The sequence below is a fragment of the Tachypleus tridentatus genome, chromosome 12, assembly GCF_004210375.1.
Source record: "Tachypleus tridentatus isolate NWPU-2018 chromosome 12, ASM421037v1, whole genome shotgun sequence".
Taxonomy (NCBI): Eukaryota; Metazoa; Arthropoda; class Merostomata; order Xiphosura; family Limulidae; genus Tachypleus; species Tachypleus tridentatus.
In genome coordinates, this window is record NC_134836.1 from 21,841,769 (window position 1) to 21,860,756 (window position 18,988).

The following is an 18,988-nucleotide window of genomic DNA, read 5'->3' on the forward strand; positions in this document are numbered from 1 at the left end:
TGCAACGGAAAAAAGAAGTGGAGGAAATTTCCCTAGCAACAATGGGCAAGCAGTGGGGAAATTTCCCTAGCAAAGGAATGGCAAGCAGTGGGGAAATTTCTCTAGCACCAGGGGGCAAGCAGTAGGGGAAATTTCGCTAGCCACAGGGGGCAAGGAGTAATGGAATTTCCCTAGAAACAGGGGACAAACAGTGGGGAAATTTCACTAGCAACAGGGGACAAGCAGTGGGTGAAATTTTCCTAGCAACTATGGCAAGCAGTGGAAGAAAATTCCCTAGCAATGGGGGGAAAGCAGTGGGGGAAATTTCCTTAACAAAGTGGGGGCAAACAGTCGGAAAAATTTCCCTAGCAACGGGGAGAAAGGAGTTGGGGAAATGTCCCTAGCAACGGGGGGCCAGCAGTGGGAAAATTTCTCTAGCAACGGCGGGCTAGCAGTGGGTGAAATTTCCCTAGCAACAGGTGGCAAGCAGTGGTGAAATTTCTCTAGCAACAGGGGACTAACAAAGGGGAAAATTCCCTAGCCACAGGGGCAAGGAGTTGAGGAAATTTTCCCAGAAACGGAGGCAAGCAGTAGGGAAATTTCTCTCTAGCAACAGGGGCTAGCAGTGGGAAATGTCCCTAGCAATGCATAGCAAGGAATGAAGAAAGTTTATCTAGCAACGGTGGCAAGCAGTGGCGAAATTTGTCTTGCAACAGGGGGCAAGCAGTGGTGAAATTTCCCTAGCAACGTGGCGCAAGCATTGGTAAAATTTTCCCTAACAATGGGGGAAAAGGAGTGGGAAATTTCCCTAACAACGGGGCAAGCAGTGGGGGAGTTTCCCCTAACAACGATGGGGACAAGCAGTGGGGAAATTCCCTACCAACGTGGGGCAAGCAATGGGGAAATGTCCCTAGCAACAGGGGCAACAGTGGATAAAATTTCTTTAGCAATGGGGGCAAGCAATGGAGAAAATTTCCCTATCAACGTGGGCAGGCAGTGGGGAAATTTTCCTCAGCAACAGGGGTTAAGCAGTGGTGAAATTTCCATAGCAACAATGGGCAAGCATTGGAAAAATTTCACAAAACAACAACAAGAAGTGGGGAAATTTCCATAGCAACAGGGAGCAAGGAGTGGGGGATGTGTCGCTAGCAACTAGGAGCAAGCAGTGGAAAAAATTTCTTGAGCAACAGGTGGCAATGAGTGGGGGAAATTTCCCTAGCAATGAGAGAAAGCAGTGGAAGACATTTCCCTAGCAACGGAGGCAAGCAGTAGGGGAAATTCTTTAGCAAGGGGGGAGCTAGCAGTGGGGAAATGTCCCTAGCAATGCATAGCAAGGAGTGAAGAAAATTTATCTAGCAACGGTGGCAAGCAGTGGCGAAATTTGTCTTGCAACGGGAGCAAGCAGTGATGTAAATTTCCCAAACAACGCGGAGCAAGGAGTAAGAAAAATGTACCTAAAAACGGGGGGCAAGAAGTGGAAGAAATTACACAAGCAACAGGGGGACGCAAGCAGTGGGAAATTTCCCTTACAAAAAGGGCATGCAGTGGGGAAAATTTCAGTGAAACAAAGAAAAGAAGTGGAGGGATTCCCAGCAACAGAGGGGCAAGCATTGGGGAAATTTCCCTAGCAAAATGGGGCAACAAGAAAGCGTATTTTACCTAGCAACTGGGGCAAGCAGTGGGGAAAATTTCCCAAGTAACAGGGAAAATTTCCTTAGCAATGGGGAAAAGCAGTGGGGAAATTTCCCTAGCAACGGAGGAAAGCAGTGGGGGAAAGTTTCCTAGCAACAGAATGGCAAGCAGTGGGGAAATTTCCCTAGCAACGGATGGTAAGCAGTGGGAAAAGTTTTCACAGCAACGGTGGGGTAAGCAATGGTGAAATTTCTCTAGCAACAGGGGGCAAGCAGTGGGGAAAATTTCGCTGGCAACAGGGGGCAATAAGTAGGGGAAATTTCCCTAGAAACGGGGGCAAGAAGAGGGGGAAATTTCCCTACCAACGGGGGGTAAGCAGTGGTGAAATTTCTCTAGCAACAGGAGCAAGCAGTGGAGAAATTTCCCCAGCAATGGGTGGCAACAGTAAGGGAAATTTCCCTTGCAACGGGGGGCAAACAGTGGGTGAAATGTCCCTAGCAACGCAAAGCAAGGAGTGGAGAAAATGTCTCTAGCAACGGGGGCAAGCAGTGATGTAAATATCCCTAGCAACGCGAAGCAAGGAGTGAGGAAAATGTACCCAAAACCGGGGGGTAAGAAGTGGAAGAAATTTCACAAGCAACAGGGGGCAAGCAGTGGTGAAATTTCCCTAGCAACGTGGTGCAAGCATTGGGGAAATTTCACTAGCAACGGGGAGCAAGTGGTGGGGAAAGTTTCCCTAGCAACATGTGGGTAAGCAGTGGTGAAATTTCCATAGGAATGGGGGGCAAGCATTGACGAAATTTCCCTAGAAACAGAAAGAAGTGGGGAAAATTTCCCTAGGAACGGGGGAAGCAGTGGGGAAATTTCCCTAGCTATAGGGGCAAGAAGTGAGGAAATTTCCCTAACAACGGGGCAAGCAGTGGGGGAAGTTTCCCTAACAACGTGGGGCAAGCAATGGCGAAAATTTCCCTAGCAACAGGGGCAGGCAGTGAGGAAATTTTCCTTAGCAACAGGGGTTAAGCAGTGGTGAAATTTCTCTAGCAAAAGTGGCCAAAAAGTAGGGTAAATTTCCCTAGCAATAAGGGGCAACCAGTGTTTGAAATTTTTTAGCAATGGGGAGCAAACAGTGGGGGAAATTTCCCTAGCAACGAGGAGCAAGAAGTGGGAAAATTTCCCTAGCAACGGGGGGGGTAAAGCAAGGGAAATTTCAGCTAGCCCAAGGGGCAAGGAGTAAGGAAATTTCCATAGGAACAGGGGCAAGCAGTGGGGAAATTTCCCTAGCAACAGGGGCAGAAGTGGGGCAATGTCCTGGCAACGTGGAGCAAGGAGTGAAGAAAATGTCTCTAGCAACGGGGAGCAAGCAGTGGGGACATTTCCCTAGCAACAGGGGCAAGCAGTGATGTAAATTTCCGTAGCAACGTCGAGCAAGGAGTGGGGAAAATGTACCTAAAAAAGGGGGGGTGCAAGAAGTGGAAGAAATTTTACAAGCAACAGGGGGCAAGCAGTGGTGAAATTTCCCTAGCAACATGGTGCAAGCATTGGGAAAATTTTCCCTAACAATGGGGGAAAAGGAGTGGGAAATTTCCCTAGCAACGGGCGGATAAGCAGTGGTGAAATTTCCATAGGAATGGGGGGCAAGCAGTAGGGGAAATTTCTCTAGCAACGGGGGGGCTAGCAGTGGGGGAAATGTCCCTAGCAATGCATAGCAAGGAATGAAGAAAATTTATCTAGCAACGGTGGCAAGCAGTGGCGAAATTTGTCTTGCAACAGGGGGCAAGCAGTGGGGAAATTTTCCTTATCAACAGGGGTTAAGCAGTGGTGAAATTTCCATAGCAACGGGGGGCAAGTTGGGAAAATTTCACTAGAAATGGAAACAAAAAGAGATTTCCCTAGCAATAATGGGCAAGCATTGGAAAAATTTCACTAGCAACGGAAACAAGAAGTGGGGGAAATTTCCATAGACACAGGGAGCAAGGAGTGGGGGATGTGTCGCTAGCAACTAGGAGCAAGCAGTGGAAAAAATTTCTTGAGCAACAGGTGGCAATGAGTGGGGGAAATTTCCCTAGCAATGGGAGAAAGCAGTGGAAGACATTTCCCTAGCAACGGGGTCAAGCAGTGGTGAAATTTCTCTAGCAACAGGGGACAAACAAAGGGGAAAATTTCGCTACCCACAGAGGGCAAGGAGTTGAGGAACTTTTCCTAGAAACGGAGGCAAGCAGTAGGGGAAATTTCTCTAGCAACGGGGGGCTAGCAGTGGGGGAAATGTCCCTAGCAATGCATAGCAAGGAGTGAAGAAAATTTATCTAGCAACGGTGGCAAGCAGTGGCGAAATATGTCTTGCAACGGGAGCAAGCAGTGATGTAAATTTCCCAAACAACGCGGAGAAAGGAGTAAGAAAAATGTACCTAAAAACGGGGGGCAAGAAGTGGAAGAAATTACACAAGCAACAGGGGGCAAGCAGTGGGGAAATTTCCCTTGCAAAAAAGGGTATGCAGTGGGGAAAATTTCAGTAGATACAGAAACAAGAAGTGGAGGGGATTTCCCCAGCAACAGGGGGGCAAGCATTGGGGAAATTTCCCTAGCAACATGGGGCAAGAAGAAAGCGTATTTTACCTAGCAACTGGAGCAAGCAGTGGGGAAAATTTCCCTAGTAACAGGGAAAATTTCCTTAGCAATGGGGAAAAGCAGTGGGGAAATTTCCCTAGCAACGGAATGGCAAGCAGTGGGGAAATTTCCCTAGCAACGGATGGTAAGCAGTGGGAAAAGTATCCACAGCAACGGTGGGGTAAGCAGTGGTGAAATTTCTCTAGCAACAGGGAGCAAGCAGTGGGGAAAATTTCGCTGGCAACAGGGGGCAATAAGTAGGGGAAATTTCCCTAGAAACGGGGGCAAGAAGAGGGGGAAATTTCCCTAGCAACGTGGGGTTAAGCAGTGGGGAAAGTTTCCCTAGCAACGGGGGGTAAGCAGTGGTGAAATTTCTCTAGCAACAGGAGCAAGCAGTGGAAAAATTTCCCCAGCAATGGGTGGCAACAGTAAGGGAAATTTCCCTTGCAACGGGGGGCAAACAGTGGGTGAAATGTCCCTAGCAACGCAAAGCAAGGAGTGGAGAAAATGTCTCTAGCAACGGGGGCAAGCAGTGATGTAAATATCCCTAGCAACGCGAAGCAAGGAGTGAGGAAAATGTACCCAAAAACGGGGGGTAAGAAGTGGAAGAAATTTCCCTAGCAACGTGGTGCAAGCATTGGGGAAATTTCACTAGCAACGGGGAGCAAGTGGTGGGGAAAGTTTCCCTAGCAACAGGTGGGTAAGCAGTGGTGAAATTTCCATAGGAATGGGGGGCAAGCATTGGGGAAATTTCCCTAGCAACAGAAAGAAGTGGGGAAAATTTCCCTAGCAACGGGGGAAGCAGTGGGGAAATTTCCCTAGCTATAGGGGCAAGCAGTGAGGAAATTTCCCTAACAACGGGGCAAGCAGTGGGAAAGTTTCCCTAACAACGTGGGGCAAGCAATGAAGAAAATTTTCCTTAGCAACAGGGGTTAAGCAGTGGTGAAATTTCTCTAGCAAAAGTGGCCAAAAAGTAGGGTAAATTTCCCTAGCAATAAGGGGCAACCAGTGTTTGAAATTTTTTAGCAATGGGGAGCAAACAGTGGGGGAAATTTCCCTAGCAACGAGGAGCAAGAAGTGGGGAAATTTCCCTAACAACGGGGGGTAAGCAAAGGGGAAATTTCGCTAGCCACAAGGGGCAAGGAGTAAGGGAAATTTCCCTAGGAACGGGGGCAAGCAGTAGGGGAAATTTCCCTAGCAACAGGGGCAAAAAGTGGGGGCAATGTCCCTGGCAACGTGGAGCAAGGAGTGAAGAAAATGTCTCTAGCAACGGGGAGCAAGCAGTGGGGACATTTCCCTAGCAACAGGGGCAAGCAATGATGTAAATTTCCGTAGCAACGTCGAGCAAGGAGTGTGGAAAATGTACCTAAAAAAGGAGGGGGGGTGCAAGAAGTGGAAGACATTTTACAAGCAACAGGGGGAAAGCAGTGGTGAAATTTCCCTAGCAACGGGGTACAAGCGTTGGGAAAATGTCACTAGAAACGGAAACAAGAAGTGGAGGAGATTTCCATAGCAACGGGGGAGCAAGCATTAGGGAAATTTCACTTACAACGGAAACAAGAAGTGGAGGAAATTTCCCTAGCAACAATGGGCAAGCAGTGGGGAAATTTCCCTAGCAACGGAATGGCAAGCAGTGGGGAAATTTCTCTAGCAACAGGGGGCAAGCAGTAGGGGAAATTTCGCTAGCCACAGGGGGCAAGGAGTAATGGAAATTTCCCTAGAAACGGGAGCAAGCAGTGGGGGAAATGTCCCTAGCAACAGGGGGCAAGCAGTGGGTGAAATTTTCCTAGCACCTATGGCAAGCAGTGGAGAAAAATTCCCTAGGAACGGGGGGAAAGCAGTGGGGGAAATTTCCTTAACAAAGTGGGGGCAAACAGTCGGAAAAATTTCCCAAGAAACGGTGAGCAAGTGGTGGGGAACGTTTCCCTAGCAACGGGTAGATAAGCAGTGGTGAAATTTCTCTAGCAACAGGGGCAAGCGGTGGGGAAAATTTCCCTAACAACAGGGGGCAAGGAGTAAAGGAAATTTCTTTAGAAACGGGGGGCAAACTGTGGGGTAACTTCCCTAGCAACGGGGGGCAAACAGTGGGGGAAATTTCTTTAGCAACGGAAAGAAGAAGTGGGGAAGTTTCCCTAGCAACGGAGCAAGCAATGGGAAGAATTTCCCTAGTAACGTGGGGCAATCAGTGGGGGGAAATTTCCCTAGCAACGGGGCGTAAGCAGTGGTGAAAGTTTCCCTAGCAACGGTTCCCATCTGAAATTCAAGATTTTTTGCTTATAAAATAATAGCTTTGTTCCCATTTCAATTTTATGATTTCATACATATTACATAGAGCTTTTCTCCCATTTCACTTTCAAGACTCCTTACTTATTACAGAGAAGAATTATTCTCTTCGGTGTTTCAATGACTCCTTACTTATTACATAGGTCTTTGATCTTTTTTGAGTTTCATTGACTCCTAATTTATCACATCGTAGCTTTGGTCCCATCTGAGATTCAATGACAACTTACTTATTACAAGGCATCTTTGTTCCCATTTAAATCTCATGAGTCCTTTCTTGTTATATAGCAGCTTTCTTCATATTTCAGATTCATGATTCTGACTTATAACACAGCAGCTTTGTTCCCGTATGTGATTCATCGACTTCTTTCCTACAAACTTTGTTCCCATAAGAGTTTTATCACTCTTTACTTATAACATAGTAGATTTTTTCAAATTTGAGTTTGAAGCCTCCTTACTTACTATATATTAGATTTCTTTCAATCTGTGTTTCAATGACTCCTTACTTATTACATAGTAGCTTTGACCTTATTTGAGTTTCATTGACTTTTGAGTTATCACATATCAGCTATGTTCCAATGAGATATTCACTGACTACTTAATTATTCATAGTATCTTTGTTCTCATTTGAATTTGATGACTCCTTACTTACCTACAACCCATGACTTATTCAATAGTAGCTTTAGTCTTATCCGAGTTTCAATTACTACTTACTTATTTCATTGCAGATTTGTTCCTATTTGATTTTCATGACTCCTTACGTATTACATAGCTGCATTGTTCCCATTTGAGTTTCAATAACTCCTTACTTATTACGTAGTAGCTTTGTTCCCTTTTGAGATTCATTGACTTTTGACATATCACATTGCAGCTTTGTTCCAATCTGGGATTCAATGACTCCTTTCTTATTACATAGTAGCGTTTTTAACATGAGTTTCAGTGACCCATGAGTTATCACACGGTAGCTTTGTTCCCATCTAAATTTCAATGACCCGTGAGTTATCACATAGTAGCTTTGTTCCCATTTAATTTCAATGATTCCCTGTCTTATTACATAGTAGCATTGTTCCCATCTGAGTTTCTCCAACCGCTGATTTATTACATAGTATCTTTCATCGCATTTGAAATTCTACAAATCCTGACTTATTATGTAGTAGCTTTGTTGGCATCTGAAAGTTTACAACCTCTGACTTATTACATAGTAGCTTTGTTCGCATTTGTGTTTCTACAACTCCTAACTTTTTACATAGTATCTTTGTTCGCATCCGAGTTTCAAGGACCCCTTACCTATCACACAGTAGCTTTCTTCACAACCTAGTTTCAATGACTGCTTACTTATTACATGGGAGCTTTGTTCCCATCTGAGTATTTAGAAACCCTGACTTATTGCATAGTATCTTTCTTCGGATCTGAGTTTCTTCAACCCCTGACTTATTACACAGTAGTTTGATCCCATCTGTGTTTCAATGACTCCTTACTTATTACATAATAGCTTTTTCCCATCTCAGTTTTAATTACTCTTTGCTTATCGCATAGTAGCTTTGTCTGCATGTGAGTTTCTACAACTTGCGACTTATTATATAGTAGCTTTGTTCACCTGAGTTTCTACAACCCCTGGCTGATTGCACAGTAGCATTGTTCTAATCTGAGTTTCTATGACTCCTTACTTATCACATGGTAGCTTTGTTCCCATCTGAGTTTCAATGACTCCTGACCTTTTACATAGTAGCCTTGTCTGCATTTGAACTTCAATGACCCCTGACTTATTACATAGTAGCTTTGTTCCCACCTGAGTTTCAATGATCAGTGACTTATTACATAGTATCTTTGTGAGCATCTGAGATTCTACAACCCCTGACTTATCACATAGTAGCTTTGTCCACACTTGAGTTTCTTTTTGCTTCAGTCTTCCAAGAGAATCAAGTGATATAATAATTACTTTTACTGATTTCTTTCCACAACATTGACATAGATAGCAGAGATGATGTAACTCTGACAGCATCCAATTATGCCCCATAGGAAGTACTTTTCCTTCACAAAATCTGCACTAAGTAGGTGGATATATAAAGTGGTAAGTCACCTAATGTTTTTCCATGCTTACTGTTAAAACAGGATTTTCTAGCTCAGTGAATATATATTTTATTTTCTATGTTGTACTTCACCAGAAAAAAATCAACAAGAAACCTTACTGCACCAAGAGTGTGCCTGCCTTCACACTGGATAATGCTTGCTCTCCTTAGTCACCCTAACCTATAGCAGAATCTGTAATCTTATGTAGATGTGATGTTTTCTGTTCAGTCAAGTTACCATTTTGATATTTTCTTCATGAAAATTAGTCCACCCCTGTTTTATTCTGGTAAACTACAGTACAATTATTGCTTTCCCAGCTCCTGGGAGGTCAATATACATAATCACTGGGATAGGTATAATCCCACTGGGAAGTATAGTTGGTGTTATCTGAGTCTTGTATGTTATACTACAAATCAATCCATGCTTGGTGGTTAGGTCAGCTAGATAGGTTTCGTGTTTTCCTATGGATGCAGGTCTGGGATATTCTCCCCTGCACCTAATTATTCTAGGAAGTACCTCACATAAGTACATCTCCAAACTGGAACAGTCTGACTTATAGCCATAACCACACAATTAGGTTCAGCCAACCAATTGTGATACAATTGGGTATTCTCACATTACTCCAAATCTAACTGACACTTTTAACAACACAAAAGTGCTTTTGGTAGTATCTTTTACTGTACCATCTTTACTGGGTAATTACCTGTTTCAAATTGATGGGTTTCATTAAACTACTACCCCCACTCCCTAGTAATGTACTTCATGGATTTTTCTCTTTCAATACTATGTTCTTAGAAGCTCATCTGATATTTCTTTGACTGCCCAAGTTCCCTCTACCATCTTCAATGTGGAATAATAGTCCATGGTTGGTCCATCCACCATCTTCAATGTGTAATTACAGTCCTTTTTTGTCCCATTCACCATCTTCAATGTGGAATTATAATCCTTTGTTATCACATCGACAATCTTCAATATGGAAATACATTTCTTTGTTGTCACATTGATAATCTTCAATGTGGAATTATAATCTTTTGTTGTCCCATCCACAATCTTAAACGTGTAATTATAGTCCTCTGTTGTCTCACCCACAATGTTCAACGTGTAATTATAGTCCTTTGTTGTCCCACCCACAATATTCAGCATGTAACATTGCACAACAATTTTTTTTTAAAAGTTTTGCTTCCTGAAAAGGTTTTGGTGATTGTGACAAGTGATTTGGTGGGTATGCACAAATATAGTTTTGGTTTTGCTTCATCACATAGGAACTCTGAGAAATAGACAGTTAACTGTCTACCGGCAATAACGTATTTAATTGCATTTATTTTTCCAATATGCTATTAAGTTCAACATAATTAAAAGATTTGCTTTTAATTTTCGTTTGTATTCAATTTTCGGTGCATCATGTTGCAGTGTCCAACAGTATTCAGCAAGCATTGATGAATTCCAGTTGCCCTGATATCGTTGTTCCATTGTAGCAAAACTGAAGATTTTGATGAAACTGTATGTGATGGGCAAATTTGGATATGATTTTCATGATCAGCAGCCAAAAATCTTTGTTGTGCAGTGTAATTGTAGTCCTTAGTTGTCTCATCTGCAATTTTCAACATGTAATTATAGTCCTTAACTACTAGAGGTAAGACAAACAATTTTTGCTTACTTGAATAGTAAGATTTTATATTGTACAAATTTTAGACTTTTTAAAATTTAAATGTTTCAATTTATTTTTTTTTTATTTCCAATAGTATAGAAAAAATATCACATAAAATATATTACATGAACCTCTTACACATTATGTGGATGAAATAAGTTTATTCTTCATAATAACAATTTTATTTTGCTCTTTTGCAGGATGGTACAGAGGGGAAAAGAGAGCCATGAAGTTTGCTATTCCAAGAATTTGGTATGAACCCACTGACCACTCAAGCAACTGCTACTTCTGCATGGTAGACCCTTCCAAACGTCAGGCTGGCAAGAATGCATCTGCTATCATGTATCTGGACCTTCCCTCATCTATTGCCCCAGTGTCATACTGCCCTGAGCTCCCTGTACCCACTCCACCAGAGAGAAAGCAGCCTCCTCAGAAGAGAAGGTAGATGTTGAAGATCCAGATTACAATTTCAGAGGTGTAGCTGGTGAGAGAAACCCATACCGCCCCAACCAAAGAAACCTCAATGGCTTGATCAAAGATTTTGGTCTAACAAAGTCGAATGTCAAGACTATATCTGGGGGCTGATCCGTGAAAGTGATTTACATTACAGTCGCAAATCTCGAAAAACTTATCCCTTTTAAACATTGTTGTATAACTTTAGTATAAACACATATAAATCTGGATTCATATGTTCTTTCATTCAGACCTTATGTAAATGAAAATGTGCAAATTTGCCTGTTTTTACACAGAAAATAGGTTAATTTCTAAATTTCATTATCTAGGTCACAGAAGCAAAGTTTGAAGAGAATAATGGCCATTTTCTGTACTTTTACAACATAAGCAATTAAGAAACAACACATACTATCCAGGAACAAAATTTGTGTTACATAGTGTAAACATCAAATCTCCAATACATATTATATATGCAATATATATACAAACACTTATATATGCATATTAATATTACATTTGTAGTTGTTTTTTATAACTTGTCAAAGATCTTTATTTCAGTTTCATAGTGTTTTTACCGATACCTACTTAAACATTTTGCCTGTCTTAAATTTTACACGAATAACTTATAAATTTCATCTTACTGAAAAAGAATACAGATCATTCAGTGAAACAACCATTACTTTATGTTCTCATTTTCTTTTTGGAAACATTTAGTTATTTGTAAAATTTCATGGTGGTGCTGAGTGTGTGTATGTATGTTATGAGTACAGTTATCACAGTAACTTGCACTTGATATATTGAGTATTTAGGCACTAACTTCCTAAAAATCACATTAATTAACAAAAGTCTAATCCAGTTATCTCTGGTAATTAAACACCTATAGTAAAGATATTTATTTATTTTATATGTAAATATATGAGTCAAAAGTTTAGGCATCTGTTTTGCAAAACATATTTCTTTTATTGTATTTTCAGTAGAATTTCATATAAAATAAATAAATATCAGTACTATATATGTTGATAATGGAAATCTGATAATTTTATAAGGCTAGAGCAAACAGAAAAAAAGGTTTAGAAGAGGACAAAGCCACACAAGGGATATCTGCGCTAGTCGTCCCTCATTTAGCAGTGTAAAACTCGAAGGAAGACAGTTACTCATCACCACCCACTGACAACTTTTGGGGCTACTCTTTTACCAGTGAGTAGTAGGATTGACTGTCCCATTATAATGCTCCCATGTCTTAAAGAGTGAGCATGTTTAATGGGATGAAAATTCAAACCTGCGACCTGCAGATTGCAAGTTGACCATCCTAACCACTTGGCCATGTCGGGCCTTTGTAGTTAAAAAAACATTGATTGATACAGTACTATCTAAACAGTGGGTCTTCTGGTGGGTCAATGGTAATGTTATGGAGTTACAACAATAAATTGTTTGGCTTATTTGGCAAGTGGTGTGTGTAGGAATAGTGAATGAATAAACTGGCTCTTCTGGACTATTTAGACCCATTCTAATTTAATAGTAAAATTTGACAGTTACTCTTATAACATATTCACAGCTCGAATGTACAGAGCTGGATTTTGTTGTAATGAGACACAAACCAGGAATAGTAGATTTAGAGTCTAGCATGGTTACCACTTAACCATTTAACTTCATAAAAAAACATGTATTTATTCTATTTCCAGTAACAGAAGCAATGCTTCCTAAAGCTTGGCTAATATTTAAAGTTAGTAAAATGTACACAGTTACAATGTTAAAGGTGAGATATAATATTCCACTAGTTCAAGACTTCTATGAATATTTATCTTTATCACAAATTGGAAAAACAGTAAACAACAACTCTATTAGAGATTATTAATCATATGAATAAACAAGATAATTTATTATAATAGGAGACCTTTACATATATATATATATTAAAAATTTAATTTTCAAATCTTATGAGAAGTTTCTACACCTAAGTATAGATAAAAAACTGAAATCTTCTCTTTAAACATTAGAGACACCAAGTCAGTCCCACCAGTATGTTTTAAAACTTGTTATACTTATTTCCTGTGAGGTTTATTTATTGAAGACTTTAAAAAAAACTACAGTAGAGTTTATGAATAACAAAGACAAAAACTTCTCCAAAACGTGACACTAACTACAGAGGTGTACAGCCCAAACATTTGCATGCACTCAAGTAATAACATAACATAATAGAGCTATTTGTAAAAATTATTTAAGTTTCTTTTATTACACAAATTAATTATATAAGTTCAATGTCTATGTAATACGTGTCATCACAAATAAAATACATAAACGACAATATTTCAAGTCCTTTCCTTTATTTACAGACTGGACTTATTGTGGAGTTATTTTAATAGTGTTGGTTTATAGAGAAATTAAATCTAAAAAGATAGGGGAGGAATTACAACAAAAAGTCCCCACTTCGTTCATATTGTAAGTTATTGTGAAGACGTAGGATTTTAATTTAAGTCGACAATTTTCTCTTCTTTATCAGCTTCTACACAAAACAGTTTATTTATTTATTTCTACAGATAAATACTAAATTATCATTTTTTGTTTTATTTATCCTTTAACAGAAGATACCAAGAAACACTTAACACTTGCTCTCATACACCTTCATATTAAAAGCAACATAAAATTACCTCATATTAATAGTTTGTTTGGTTTGTACTCAAGATATGAATTTGAAGACATTTTTAACTTCCATTATGATTCTTACTGACAGGTGCTGAGTTGCTTGCCAGGAAGAGTTACAGCAGGGCCTCTCAAAAGTTTTACAAAAATATATTAACACTGTATTAATATAACAGTGAACTAATTCTTTATCTTTTGTTGTCACATTAAGATGCATATTAACACGTGTGTTAATTCTACCAATAACAATGCACATGGTAGAGGACTGACTCGACAGTGTTTCTGGTGAAGAGATTATATTTTGTCTTGTATAAGATTCCTCTGATTCTGTCCATCATATACGATTAGCTTTAACATTAAATTACAAGTACTTCTTCAGTATGTATTTCTGTTACTTTTGTGATAAACTTGTGGACCCCTCAAGCTCTTTTCCTGGTATAAGTTTAGCTTCCAATTGATCCCTGTTTACAGAAAATAACATGGCTGTAAATGACAAAATATAAACTGTACATGTCATCTGTATTCAAAGCTTGTACCCACATTATGTTCACCAAATTTATACTCCACAGTTTGGAGGTCATGAAATGAAGATCACAGTATTCCATTTCTAACTGTAATGTTTTCCTGGGGTGAAAGCTTCAATGTACAAAGAAACTTAGCTAATAAAGTGATGAATTTAGTTATTCATAACAATATAAAATTAGATGTGCCTTTTGCTTATAAGTATACAATTTAAAGTCAGTCTGTAAGACTCATGTTTAGTAGATTTTTTTTATTATTAATCCACAGCTTTGTAGCAAGATTAATAATGTTTTACTACCTGATGTTATTTCAGTTATCTAAATGAATGTCAAAAGTTCAAGTTGTACCAGAAGAGGAATAAAATCATACCATATGTACATGATATAAAACTGAACATTCATGTGTATTGTTGAACACATAAAATCATACATTGTCCACAAACTGAAACTGACAAGAAATAAATTATGTTTGTTCTTAGAACGTCCTCTTGAACTGTCACCCTTCTTTTCTAAATATATGAACTTCTTGAAAAGCCATCTTTATGCAGAAAACCTGAGACTTTTTATTGTTCCACAAACAATTAGCTATTGGTGGAGAGAAGAGGGCTTCCTTGCATGTCATCAACTACTATCGTCTTCACAAACTTTTTAGGGAAAAAAAGGCACTGAATGAATATAAAACTATATAAAAAAAACAATTAAATCTTTTTTAAAGATACCACTTATGTCAAATTTGATATTTATATCAACTGATAGCTAGTTTTTCCAAAACTAATGTGTCAGAGAAAGACCAAGTAGTCAAAACACCATCAAAAGAACAGACTACCTTCAAAACGTTCTTATGAAATAAATTCATACTTTCTGAAATTTCTTATTTTGTATAAATTAAAATAAAAAATTATAAAAATATTTGAGCAAGAAAAGTTATAGCAGTGATCAGTAACATTCATCAGGGAAGAGTACTTCTACTGGAAGTAATGTAATGAGAACTTGAACCCAACACACATCTTTTACCCCCTAGTATTACATCACACAGATGGATCCAACACACTTTTATCTCCTTGTAACATATCAAGTAGGCGGATACAACACACATCTTTTATCTCCTAGTAACACATCAAGTAAGTGGATCCAACACGTATCTTTTATCTCCTAGTAACATAACAAGTAGGTGTATCCAACACACATCTTTTTATCTCCTAGTAACACATCAAGTAAGTGGATCCAACATATATCTTTTATCTCCTGGTAACATAACAAGTAGGTGGATCCAACACATCCTTTACCTCCTGGTAACATATCAAGTAAGTGGATACAAAACACACCTTTTAACACTTGGTAGCACGTAAAATAACTGAAACTATACAGTTTAGTCACCTACACAGTTTTGTACCTGTAGAGTATACAATCTTTGTTGTCAAATACTTGTTAATATTTGTGAAGCAATGAAAGATACCTAAGCTATTAATTCGTCCCTCTGCTTGCTGCAAGCCTTTTGTGTGTAAATCTTTGCACACAATATTATGATGCATGTGTATCTAATAAAGCAGTATACTGATAAACTATGTTTTACAAGTGGTTAACACATAATTAAGTGATAGGGTATTCTAGTAAGGTACTAGTGATAAGCATAAGTCATCGTTTATCTGCTGGGGTGTAAGTTAGTCAATAAAACCATGTTTCTGCCAAAATCCTGGATCACACGATTTGACTTACATTCTTGAAAGACTTTTGTAATTTATCTTGTTTCTTCTTTTAAATTATTCAATAAACCAAAACTGTCTTACTGAATAAAGAGAATGAGTAATATTCTGGTTAGAGGTCTCGAGTTCTTGTATTCTGCCCTCAGCCTTTAATGGTAGTTCAAGACATGGAGTGTCCACACTCTATGAAGGAGCATATGGAACATAAGTCATTAGACTGTTTATCATATAGTTGAAGATGAAAAGAACAGTTATTATGTTTACAATACTTAATTCAAAGATACAAAAAATTAATTTTTACAGTTGGCAAGGTTTTGATGATTGCAAAGTTTTAACCCACAGTAATGGATCATCATCAGGAAAAAATGATGACTCAATACTAGGAGTCAAACTGTTGTAATTTTGTAGTAACATTCCACTTTTCTACGTTACTCATTACTGTAATTTAAAAATAATTCATGTTTTTATTTTCTTACACTTGTTATAATAACAAAGACAGGAAATTTTAAGTCCAAACAGACGGTAAAAAATTGGCAATACAGACATCTGTATTTTTTCCTGACAACTTGAACTATTCATGATTTTAATGTATGATACAATGGTAAACATCAACTGAAACATCCATTTACTTTAAAAATTTCACTCATTTTATTTTGTGATAATGACTTCAAGGATTATAAAACCTAACTGGTTACTTAACTGGATGATAAATTTATTCAAAAGATTTTGTGCGAGTCCATCTATAAGACTTTTAAAATGCATATTAAGAAAATGAACTGAAGTAATCTCTTTAACTCTAGTGAGTATATATATATATATATATATATATATATGTGTGTGTTTGTGTACGTGTGTGTGTACACACGCTATTAGAAGCAATAAGCAAAACAACTGAAGACTTAGTTTAGGATATATGCTAAAAGTTACACTCAACTACCAAAATCAGCCATACTAAAGCTGATAATTACCACAGCAGTTCAAATATGTCATTAGAACTTGCTATGGAATAGTCTTTAAAAACTTCAAAATGAATGGGTTATACTTGGAATATTTCAGTTCAAACTAGAAAATATTTACTGCACAACTTAAAAACGAGAAAGGAAGTTTCTCTACTAATTGCAAAGAACATTATTTTAGATGTATAGAATGAGTAAAACGTTAAAAAAAGATTTGTATTGAGTTTTAAATCATGATTACCAAGTTACTGAGTCCTTCTGAAAGCATTTAAATCTGTTAGATATTTATGGATAAAGAAACAACTTTAAAACCTTCTTTTACAATCACTGAATAAAAATGTAGAACAAAGATGTACTATGTAATTAAAGTGCATCTTTAATGTTATTTTCTGAAAAAAATATTCTTTTTCATAATGCAAAGAATGGTTTTGTATCACTGTACCTTTGAAGAATCATTATTTTTTGACACTGGTCTTTCTTGTGTTGCTACTGTGCTTTCTGAAATCTCGGAACTAAAGTGTGTTCGTAGCTGTGTACTTCTCACTAGAAGGTCTAGTAGCTGAAGAATAAAACTTGGTGTTCATATCTTCAGAGAGATTGAAGAACTAAGATTGTTTGAACAGTGACAAACAGTCGCAGCTACACTGTACAAACTAGGCATTACTTTAAGAGAAACAAACAATAACAAAAACCTCAAACTGTTTTCTTAACCTTACAAAGATTAAGCAGAGTCAATTATCTGGTTTTCAGCATGCACACAGGTGGTTTTGTAAAATATGGGTGACATGCATTTATCACCTTTTTATAATTAATGATAGGAATGCTTTTTTAATTCTGAACCACAAATGCTTGAGGATAAATAACTGTCAGTATGTGATAAGTTATCCAAACTACAAATGTCTGAAAATAAATAATAAACATGCTAAAGTTGTCCTAAGTGACAAATATTTCTTTAAAAGTGTTATTTTCTTTAGTAACTTCTGTAAACAAATAACAAAAATCATTGCAATCACATGGTTGTTAAAATTCTATCCCCTAAGCTAAGAACTAGTTTTGTTTTTAAGTTTTATGTGTCTTAACTTGTTAATTGGATACTTTAACCTTTATAACTATTGTATCAGTCACAAAACAAAAACCCACAAACCCGAAAATTTTCTTCTTCATTTTGATGGTAGACTGCTTCTAAATGTTCCTTTAATGTGGCATTTTCTAAACATTTGATGGAATACTTCTCAGACAGAGAGAGCATTTCTTTTCTTACTTCTGTAGCTGAATCTCTAAAAATACAGTTTTAAAATTCACACGAACATACAGAAATATACAATAACCATTACGTTAAATATGTCTAAACTTTTCCTGTTCAGAGACTAATTATGTTTTCAGCTCCTATATCTTCGGTTATACTTGGATATGAATGTCATAGACTTGTTTCCTAATATTTATGAATAGCTCATAGGAAAATTAGGAAACAAGAAACTTTCTTTCTTATAGAAAACAAAAACTACAGACAGCAATAATAACAAAAAAACAAATCTACAAATCATCATACCAATAAGAGAAATGTCAGACTAAACCAAAATGAAACATTACAAAGTAATTCTAACTTTTACATAGTGTTATCTCTTTCTTTAGAGACCCTAGTTGTGTGTTGAAATTCAATAAAATATATTTATAAATACAGTATTGGTAATTCAAGTAATGGGCTACAACTAATTACTACCAATTCAGTATTTGAAGAGTTGTCACAAAAAGTTCCATCCAAAGAACATTTTAAATATCTATACTTTCATGGATGTTAGTTTTTAACTGATCAAATGACTGTATCTTGGACAGATCTACGTAGAGGTAACATTTGCTGAAAAGTATCAAAGTTTTGTTATATTTTTAATAGTGCACAATATGAATCAGGTCATGTCTGATAATAGGTAGGCCATGTCTTCTCAGCCTCCATCACTATAATATACAGTTAATCCTAGCTGCTGACTCTCTACTGTGAGTCTGCTACATTCACATGATTTGTTGATGTTTTTTTATGTATACCCACAAAAACTATTTTAACATTATATGAACAGTATATAATTATTACATATATGAAGATTATTTTTACTATACAACTTTAATAAGTTCTTGGTTCGATCGATTTCATATAGATTTTGGTATGCGTCGAATCTCAACATTTCATGAAGATACAGGTGGTTTTCACCTGATGGAAGCTACGAGAAGTGAGAATCTATGTAGTGGCAACTTGCATTGTCTCTTCTTAATAGAAGTGTTTATTGCACAAATAATTAGGTTTTGGGATGAAATACAAATAATACCTACCTGTGTTCTTTGTACAGAGACTCAAAGTATGGAGTCCATTCATTTTGTTTCATCCATTCATTCTTACATCTGTCGACTTCTCTTTGTAACCTTTCTTGATAAGCTCTTCTTATGGCATCCAGAGCTGAAAAAAATCACAAATTATTATTACTAATAATAAATGAATAAAAATCCTTTAAC

At 37.7% G+C, this 18,988-nt stretch overlaps 1 protein-coding gene across 10 annotated transcripts in view; it reads right to left on the reverse strand.

Annotated features, from left to right (window-relative positions):
* Window positions 1-9,950: 9,950 nt before the first annotated feature.
* Window positions 9,951-18,988, reverse strand: part of LOC143235139 (uncharacterized) — a 72,173-nt gene continuing 63,135 nt past the window's right edge. For 5 of the 10 annotated variants that reach the window (XM_076472993.1, XM_076472998.1, XM_076472996.1 and 2 more), the window contains 5 exons: window positions 18,809-18,932; window positions 17,631-17,763; window positions 16,929-17,045; window positions 15,615-15,713; window positions 9,951-10,156 (listed from right to left, as the gene is read on the reverse strand). In XM_076472993.1, the coding sequence (XP_076329108.1) occupies window positions 9,989-10,156; window positions 15,615-15,713; window positions 16,929-17,045; window positions 17,631-17,763; window positions 18,809-18,932 (641 nt within the window). In that variant the 3' untranslated portion in view covers window positions 9,951-9,988. Of the gene's footprint in view, window positions 10,157-12,507; window positions 14,472-15,614; window positions 15,714-16,928; window positions 17,150-17,630; window positions 17,764-18,808; window positions 18,933-18,988 lie in introns of those variants that run through there. The other 5 variants (XR_013018940.1, XR_013018939.1, XR_013018941.1 and 2 more) reach the window with 5 other exon arrangements.